At 50.7% G+C, this 9,760-nt stretch overlaps 1 protein-coding gene across 3 annotated transcripts in view; it reads left to right on the top strand.

The window, feature by feature from the left end:
• The window catches only part of AMER1 (APC membrane recruitment protein 1), a 35,329-nt gene extending 27,405 nt beyond the window's left edge, over window positions 1–7,924 (top strand). For 2 of the 3 annotated variants that reach the window (XM_023551461.2, XM_064278378.1), the window contains exon 2: window positions 758–7,924. In XM_023551461.2, coding sequence (XP_023407229.1) covers window positions 853–4,293 — 3,441 coding nt within the window. In that variant the 5' untranslated portion in view covers window positions 758–852 and the 3' untranslated portion in view covers window positions 4,294–7,924. The remainder of the gene's footprint in view (window positions 1–757) is intronic. The other variant, XR_002786457.2, reaches the window with a different exon arrangement.
• The last annotated feature ends 1,836 nt before the right edge of the window (window positions 7,925–9,760 follow it).

Below are 9,760 nucleotides of genomic sequence, written 5' to 3' on the forward strand. Positions count from 1 at the left end.
ACCCACCCTCACATAACCCTTATGAGGGGGATATATTAGTAGGTCTCTTAGATAGAGGGGACTTAAACCCAGAGAGGTTAAGTACCTTGCTTGAGGCTACCACCTTGCCTTGTCTGACCCTCAGTTGCTGCCCAGGAGTGTGAGGTTCCTAATCTGGGGTTCCAAAGGTCTGAAAATTCCCTGCCAACAATTTAGAGAGCCCTTGGGGAAGAAATGAAACATCAGGTCTACTTTTCTTCCCAGCCCCAAGCAAAATGTCAACCAGAGCCCAGGCTAATCTGAAATCAAGGCCTGGAACTGGCGGAGACCAGGGAGGAGTCAATGGGCTGTTTTACTAGATGCCTTTCAAAAATTCTAGAAGTCAGAACAGACCCCCTTCCGTTCCCTAACTCCCCACTTCGATAATCCCTTCCACAGTCAATAACACCACTGGGCATTTCACACATATACAGTTTTCCCTGCCTGGCTCAGTGCTTCCTAGAGCTTAAGATGTCCAGAAAAGAGGGAACTCAGTGGAGGGGTGGGGGTGACGGCTGCCTGTTGCTCAGTGTAGAGTTTTGCTGCCTTACAGCCTAGAGGGGGCCAGCCCAGCAAGCTAGGCATATGGAATGGATTAAGATTTCCCCCACATTTTCCCTTACTTTCTCTCTTGTTCCACTCAAGCCTGAGACCACAGACACCTGTGAAAACAAACCCAGCCTGGATGCTTTCTCACTAGTATCTGTCTCTCTGTCTTTGTCTCTTTCATCTCCTCCAGACCCAGCTATGGTGCTTCCTGACCGATGATGTTGTAACAGTGACAGGAAGCCTGAGGCTGCATTTCCAGAAAGTACCTGAGTTGTCCCCATCACCATGGAGACACGAAATGATGAAGCGGCTCAGTACAAGGAAGTGGCAGCCTTTGGGGACACCCAGGTCCAAGGGCCAGCAAAAGGAGCCAAGAACAAGACAGCTGAGGCAAAGGAAGGGTCAGTGTCAGAGCCACCCTCATCCGGCCCAGGTAGGCTGAAGAAAACTGCCATGAAACTGTTTGGTGGCAAGAAGGGCATCTGTACCCTGCCTAGTTTTTTTGGGGGGGGACGAAGCAAAGGTTCTGGGAAAGGCAGCTCCAGGAAGGGTCTCGGCAAGAGCAAAACCCACGATGGCTTGGGTGAGGCAGTCTATGGCCCTGAAGATGTTGCCAGTGAGGGAACTGACCTCACCTTACCTTTGCCTGAGTCACCCTGCAAATTTTCCAGCTCCCAGAGCACCCATGGGTCTTTGGAGACAGGCCCCAGATGCAAGATGTCTGTGCCCGGAGCCATAGAGAAGGCTGAGGCTGAGAAGTTTCCCTCTGTGCTCAAACCAAAGAAAGTTCTGAAAGGCTTTTTCAGCAGTATCCGCCGTCAACGGAAGGGCAAAGTCACTGGGACTGAGCAAAGTGAACCAGGGGTCAAGATGTCTGAGGGGGCCAGAGCCAGGTCTCATAAGCATGTGAGCTCAGACCCTCTGCTTCACTCTGAGGAGACCCTCCAACCCTCAAGCAAGGAAGATGCCAAATCCCAGGATGCCTCTGGGTCAAAAGTTTCTCCAGCACCAGAGTCTTCTCCACCAGCTACTGAGAAGAGAGCCTATAAGGATCCAGAAGAACCCACAGAGGTCTGTGCTTCAGCACTACAGCAGCTCAAGCTTGTCCCTGAAGCCAGTGGCCCTGAAGAGCCCCACAGTCCAGAGAAAGGGGACAAAGTGGTGGCAGGAGAGGTAAATCTACCCAGTGGCCCTGTGGGGGATCAACTGAGCCTCTTGTTTGGGGATGTCACATCCCTGAAAAGCTTTGACTCACTGACAGGTTGTGGGGACATCATAGCTGAACAAGACATGGACAGCATGACAGATAGCATGGCCTCTGGGGGCCAGAGGGCCAACCGAGATGGGACCAAGCGAAGTTCCTGCCTGGTGACTTATCAAGGAGGTGGAGAGGAGATGGCATTGCCAGATGATGATGAGGAAGAGGAAGAAGAAGAGGTAGAATTGGAGGAGGAAGAAGAGGAGGAAGTAAAGGGGGAAGAGGAAGATGATGACTTGGAATATCTGTGGGCAAGTGCCCAGATGTACCTAAGGCCCAACCTGAACCTAAGCTACCATCCCACCACATCCCCTGGCGACCACAGCTACATGCTCCTTGACCCGGTTCGGTCTTATCCTGGCCTAGCCTCCGGGGACCTTTTGACTCCTCAGAGTGACCAGCAAGAGTCTGCACCCAATAGTGATGAAGGTTATTACGACTCCATCACACCCGGATTTGAGGATGATTCAGGTGAGGCCCTGGGGCTTGTCCACAGGGATTGCCTGCCCCGAGACAGCTACAGCGGAGATGCCCTTTATGAGTTCTATGAGCTAGATGACAGTCTTGAGAATTCCCCACCTGGAGATGACTGTCTTTATGACCTCCATGGTCACAGCTCTGAAATGTTTGACCCCTTCTTGGACTTTGAACCCTTCTCTTCCTCCCGGCCACCTGGGGCAATGGAGACAGAAGAAGAACGGCTAGTGACCATCCAGAAACAATTATTGTATTGGGAGCTTCGGCGGGAACAGCTTGAGGCCCAAGAGGCCCGGGAGGCACATGCTAGAGAGGCTCGTGTCAGGGATGCCCACACCAGGGAGAAATATGCCCAAGAAGCTCGCACCTGGGAAGCTCATGCCAGAGAGGGCCTAGCCCAAGAGGCCTATGCTAGGGAGGCCCAGGCCTGTGAGGCCCATACCAGAGAGGCTCGTGCCCAAGAAGCCCATAGTAGGGAGGCCTGTGCCCGAGAGGCCCAAGCCCAAGAGGCCCAAACCTGGCAGGAGAAGCCCATCATGGAATATCAGATGAGGCCCTTAGGCCCATCAGTGATGGGCCTGGTGGCAGGGACATCAGGGGTCTCTCAGACTTCCCACCATGGAACCACCTCAGCTTTCCCTGCCACTGCAAGCAGTGAACCAGACTGGAGGGACTTCCGTCCTCTGGAGAAGCGTTTTGAAGGAACCTGCTCCAAGAAAGATCAAAGTACCTGTCTGATGCAGCTCTTTCAGAGTGATGCCATGTTTGAGCCAGACATGCAAGAAGCAAATTTTGGAGGGTCCCCCAGAAGGGCCTACCCTACTTACTCGCCCCCTGAAGAGCCAGAGGAAGAGGAGATTGAGAAGGAAGGGAATGCCACTGTGAGTTTCTCACAGGCCCTGGTGGAGTTCACCAGCAACGGGAACCTCTTCTCCAGCATGTCCTGCAGCTCTGATTCTGACTCATCCTTCACTCAAAACCTCCCCGAGCTTCCTCCCATGGTGACCTTTGACATTGCTGATGTGGAACGGGATGGGGAAGGTGAGTGCGAAGAGAATCCTGAGTTCCACAATGAAGACCTTGCAGCCTCCTTGGAAGCTTTCGCTATGGGCTACTGCCACAAACAAGCCTTCAACAACTATCGCAGCCGATTCTACCAAGGCCTGCCCTGGGGTGTGAGCAGCCTCCCTCGATACTTGGGACTGCCTGGCATGCACCCTCGGCCTCCACCTGCTGCCATGGCTCTGAACAGGAGGAGCCGCTCCCTCGACACTGCAGAGATCCTGGAGCTGGAGCTTTCCAGTTCCCACCTGGCTCAGGGCTACATGGAGTTTGATGAGCTTCAGGCCCAGCAAGAAGATTCCAATGAAGAAGAAGAGGAGGAGGAAAGAGAATGGGGACGAGACAGTCCCCTGTCCCTCTACACTGAGCCCCCAGGAGCCTATGACTGGCCTACCTGGGCCCCTTGTCCTCTCCCAGTGGGGCTAGGTCCTGCCTGGATAAACCCTAGCCAGTTGGATGGGCCTTCCAACCAGTCTCCATACAGGCAGGCAACCTGCTATGTACCTCCTGTGGCCATGTCTATGCCTCTGCCAGTACCAGGGCCAGAGCCAAGGGCACCCCGGGAATCCGGGCCTCAGCTAGCTCGGCCTTCACACCTATCCCTGCCTCTGGGCCCTTGCTATAACCTCCAGCCACAGACCTCTCAGAATGAGAGGGCCAGGTCTCGAGATGTGCTGTTGCCTGTGGATGAGCCCAGTTGCTCCTCTAGTTCTGGAGGCTTCATCTCCAGCCCTCTGTCCCAAGCCAAGCCTGTGGGCATCACCCATGGCATCCCTCAGCTGCCAAAGATCCTGCCTGAGCCCCGACAGCCTCAGACCATTCACTATGGGGCTTCCAGCCTTGACCTGTCAAAGGAGGGGGCTGAGCAAGGTTCCTCTCTCTCTACCTGCTACTCCTCCGCTGTCGTGAATGGAAACCTAGCAGAGTAGTCATCCTCAATTCCAGAGTAGGGGCATCGGCCTGAGCATGTAGGGATCACGGGTTGGGCAGAGGGGTGGGAGGGTAAGGATTGCTGTTTAAGTTGAAAATCCTTTTGGCTAAGGAAAGCTCCTGAATTTTTGCCTTTGTTTTCCCACTCCCCCCTTCTACCATCTGTGGCCACATTTGGCTTGGGTACATCTTCCCAGAGAGGCTGCTGCTACACTCCTGATTTTCTTTTTGGGATTTCTTCTTGTGACCCATTCAGGGCTTGGGATACTGTAATTTTGTACCTATTCCAGTTGCTGAGTTAGTGATTATGTATATAGAGTGCATCCTTGACACAAGCTGATCCCTCCAACCCCACCCCCCCAGTGTATGATGGACCACTGATGAGCAGCCAGATCTGCATAGGCATTGCCTCCCACTCAGGGATGGGGTGATTGTTCGCTGTTAGCAATGTGAAATTATGGTACAGATTCTCCCCACCCCCACTCCTTTGGCCTTGGCATAGCTGCCACCATTACGTCAGATACCTGTAATGTATTTGTCTCAGCTAGACAAGTAGCATGTGTCTCACTGCTATTGCTGTGGACTTACCAGATGGATGCTTTTTAACCTGGACTGCCATAGCTTAAGCTGAAGACAAAAACTCTAATCCCCTTAGTGGAGTGATCAAACTCTTCCAGTTGCAAACAGAAGACAAATCAAGGTTCTATCATGGACACGTCCGTAGAGTCTTGAGCTCTGGAATGACAGGATTTTTTAATTCCTCTCTTAAGCCTGTGGCTGCCTAAGTTGCAGATACTGTTGAATTTTTTTTTTCCTCTAAAGGAAGATTTCATAATCTCATCACAAGGGACATGTTCTTTTAATTGAGAAACTGGAAGAGAAGTAAGGGCTGGGGTTTTTGAAAGGTGTAGTTCCTGGGTGGTGCAAACAGCTACGTGCTCAACTACTAGCCAAAAGGTTGGCCTTTCGAACCCACCCAGAGGTGCCTGGGAAGACAGACCTGGCGATCTGCTTCCAAAAGGTCACAGCCTTGAAAACCCTATAGAGCAGTTCTACTCATGAGTCTACGACAACTAACAACAACAACAAGGGGAAGGATAGAAAAAGGAGGCCCCTTTGCTTCAGACATCAGAAGAGGGGATTTCAGACTTTGCGTAGCTCAAGACAACCTAGCTTTTTTAGAAGGGAAAATTGCTCCCCTCTGCCAAGCAAAAAGTTCCCTAAGTCTTGCCCACTCCTTTGTTTGGACACGGTATAGAGGCTCCAGGCTTGCCTGGCTGATGGCTACTGGAGCATTCCTGGGACAGGATACCAAAGCATCTCGGATGCCCTGCTATTCTGGGCTCTCTAAGAGCATTCATTTTCCAATTAGCCAAATCCTTAGCATCATCAAAGGACCAGGCTTCTTGAGAAGAAAGACTGTGACTCGCCCTCACTCTGCCAAGCTGTAAGACTGATTTGCATGGCAGTAGCATGTTAAATTAGGTTGGAAATAATGGTGGGGAAGACCTTGCTGTCAGGAAGGCATTTGTGATAGGCTAATCTTTCCAGGCTCAACCTCTCATTAATCACCAACATAAGAGGGTTCCCTTTTAATTTTTTAATTGGAAATGGCATATGAAATATTTTGTGCCTGGATGTGTTAGCCCAAATTATGAATCTTGCCCCGCTACTCACCTGTGCCCACACCCCACACCATTTCAATGCCTTTCAAGAGAAGAGGTCAACAGAGTTCTTGCCATTCCTGAGAAATAGCAACTTAGCTTGGGAACAGATGTTGTTGGCCCCCTGGGTCAAGGTGACTTTGTGGGCAAATTGCCCCTTGGCCAGGGGATGTGTCCGAGCTGGTCTTTGTCACCATTTCTCAGATTGGGGTTGGCCCAGTGCCACTCCCCACAAAGAGCAGACCTGGCTGGAAGAAGCTGCACACCTGGAAGCACCATGTGAGTTTGCATGGCACCAACACCACCTCTCAAGGAAATCAAACCGGCTCTCCAGGCTGACTTTGGCAGACACTGCAAAGAAGTGTATCAGTTGTGGAGCTAGAGAATGAAAGAAGGTGAGAAAGGCCCTCCTAACCCCAAGCCCAGCATTATAGGAAAAAAGTGCCCAAATTCCAACCATCTGGCCTCCCACCAAAGTTGCCCTGGGAAAGTGGGGCTGAAATTGGTTTGACTGTTTGGCAGGAAGTAAACACTCACCAAATGCCTTTACAACACGGGAAAACTCACCTCTTGCCTCCTCTGTCTTTGCTTGTCCTTCAGGGCAGCTCAAGCTCGTGTCTGCCTGTGGACTGTGCCAGCCACATCAGGCAGTGAGCCATCACCAGCCTCCAGCACCCACTGAAGAAGGAGAAGAGAAAAGTAGGTTGCCAGCCTTTGGCCAAGGGCGGAGAGCTGCCCTCAGGGGTAGGAAAGCAGCAAGAGGCACTGCTTCTGACGGGCTGACATAGCCCTGACACACCTTGCTGGTTTTTGGAAGGTCACTCACAACACAGAGTAGGGCCTGGCTGAGTAAAAGTTCATGGTTTAGTCAGCATCACTGCCCACAAGTCCACCTGGTGACCCATGGACAAGATCTTCACCACCAGAAATGGGGCAGTCAGGGTACATGGCCGTGGAAACAGGCTGCTTTGAGTTTCACTCTAGATCCAAGAAGGTCATGGCAAAACCTCAGCTACAACCTAGAGGAGTAAGGAAGACTTGGCTGGGGACACATGATGATTACAGGCCTGGGTGACACTGGGAGAGCCAGCCAAGCTCCAGACCTCTCTCCAAACATAAGCTTGCTTGTCTGGCAGCAAATATACCCTGAATTGCTAAAGGTATTGGTGTCATGTCTACCACCTCCTATTAAAGGAAGGAAGGAGCCCCTAGGCTGTGGCCAGATGAACATAACATCTCCATTCCAGGGTACTGGGATAATACTTTTGGATATGACTTCAAGAGAAGGTATGACTTGAGAGGAGGTGGCTGTACTCATCTTGCCACCCAGTAGGCTTATCTAGTGCCAGACAACTCTGATCCTGAGAATTCCCAGATGAGATTGGCCCTTGGCGGGGAGGGGCAGTGAATGTGAGTAGAGAAGACCATACAGAAGACCTCTCCCAGGGCTGGGATGCCAGTTTCTTGGTGCTTTAGAGCCTTCAAGGAAGCCCTGCCTTGGGGCCCATTTACAGCCTGCCCTGCCCATCTAGACTCAGCTTGGGTACCAGGCCACAAGTCTCTTGGGGCAAAGGCTTCAATAAATGCCAGTCTCCCTCCATTCTCAATGCTGTACCCAGGAGGGAAGTGGCTTTCCACACCCCAGTAGGCTGAGTGCATGCCCCTCATCTTGCTGCCAGCGATTTTCTCACCTGTGCCAGTGCCACCACTCCACATGCCCTCAGCCCCCAGCCCCAGTTACTAGAGGGAGACTTGGGGGGTTTAGCAGGGAGACTCCAAGTTTACCCATGTGTATGTTGCATCCAAGTTGTTTTTAATATATATATATATATATCTCAAAAGCCAATTATCTATTTTTGTATTGTTTGCATTTTATATTCATGGAAAATGTGTATCAATTGTTCTTTTCTGATGTATTTTATTTTTAAGCGGTGCTGTTTACAGTTTTAAACAAAACAAAGATGATACAAAAATCGCTGCTGCTTGTGCAGAGGGCTGGCATCTCAACTGACCAGGGCCCTCCCTCTTTCCCCTCTCCCTACTTCCACTTTATTGAACTGTCCTGCCCCTTCCCCCATGATAGGGATGGCAGAAGATGCCGAGGTACTGCAAACAAACACCAGGTGACTCAGGTGTGTGGAACCTGGTAGACAGCATATTGTTTCTATGGCTTTATTTTTGTTTTCATTTGGGCCCTCTCCCCCACCCCAATGTTTAGACCTTTGGGAAGTATTCATGTTTCTCTCTCTCTTTTTTTCCTCTATGTTTTGTGCTTTTCTTTTGTAATTAGAGTGCCCATGTTGTGTTATTTGTCGAGTTGTTTCTCCAAATGAGCATTTTGGGAACATTCTGCACACAGTGTGGAGGGCAGGGGGTTTCAAATACACATCTCTCTCCCTAAGAAGCTGGGGGAGATGATGACAATGATGCGCGAACTATCAGGAATTGGCTATCTCATTGAGAAAACCCTTGCATGGGACTTTCTAGGAGTTCAGTTAATTGTGACATTTACCCAGAAGAAACTTTGGGGAACTCTTTGACCCCTCTTGCTGCTTTGGGGAAATCTCTTGTACCCTACCACCATTCCTCCTCCCTTTCCCTGTTCCAGCCCACACGTGCATGGTACTTTGGTAAATTGTGACTGTCAGGGTGATTGATGGCTTGCTGACTTGACACCCCACTTTTCCATCCTATAGTCACCCCAAAGAAGAAAGTCCACGTGGCGTGTATATGTGTGAGGCTTGGGTCTGTTGAGAGGCGGGGCTTTAATTGTTATTCTTGTTTCAATTGGTGCTTATTTTCCCTGCTGTATATTGGGGTGGAGAACACAGGAATGCATATTTAGGTCATATTAAATAAAATGGCTGGGTGAAGGTGGGAAGAAATTAGGAACCGCAATACATCCCCACCTCAGGTGTAAGCATTCTTTCTCTCCCAGTGCAGAAAGGAAAGCGAGGCCCCTGGCTCCTCCTGAGCTTCACCTTCTCCATCCCCCAGGCATCATGGAATCATCTGGGATGTGACCTCTCCACTCCTAGTTCTCACTAACATCTTGATGCACTGCCTGTTTGTAATGACATATGTTTCTTTTGCTGAATGCTAATAAACTTCTGGGTTCAAGAGGGACCCCCTGCCGACACTAAAGAGTATTCTTGTGGTTTGTTCCGTACCAGTATGCCTGTTACTTGTGGTTGTTGGGTTTGCCCTTGAAGGGAATTTGAGGAACCAAGAAGGGAGATGGGTGGGGGGCACCCAGCGGGGGATATAGAAATCAAAGCTGAAATCATAAGTAGAAGAAACTTCAGTTATCCATTCAAGCCATGTCCTACAACCCAGTCAGTGTTATTAAACTCTCTCCATCACACCTTCCACATTCCAAGGCCTGTCCCTTAAATCCCATGCACTTCTAGGGGCTGGCTAACACCTCTGAAATTAGCCTCAGTTGATGCAAGTGTGCTGGTCTCCCCAACAGCCAGGAGGTGGAGGTGTAGACTGCCTACTGATGGCTCAGTCAAAAGGATGGCTGGATTATCAGGCCAAGCTGCAAGGATGATATCCTTCACCTAAGTCTATGGCCACCTATTTGGCTGGGAGGCTGGAGGGGGTATGTGGCTTCTGCCTCTTATTGCAGGGTATCTGATCCTGAGGGCACCAGGGGTATACCACAGCAACAACCTATTCACCTTGCAGTTATGTCCTGATTTTCCAGGCCTGTCCTAGCCCAGATAGAAATCACCTGCCACTTTCTGTTACTCACACAAAGACCTGGCTGGTCCACCAACCAGGAGAAGGTGATTGTCCT

The sequence above is a fragment of the Loxodonta africana genome, chromosome X (assembly GCF_030014295.1).
Source record: "Loxodonta africana isolate mLoxAfr1 chromosome X, mLoxAfr1.hap2, whole genome shotgun sequence".
In the NCBI taxonomy this organism is placed as follows: domain Eukaryota; kingdom Metazoa; phylum Chordata; class Mammalia; order Proboscidea; family Elephantidae; genus Loxodonta; species Loxodonta africana.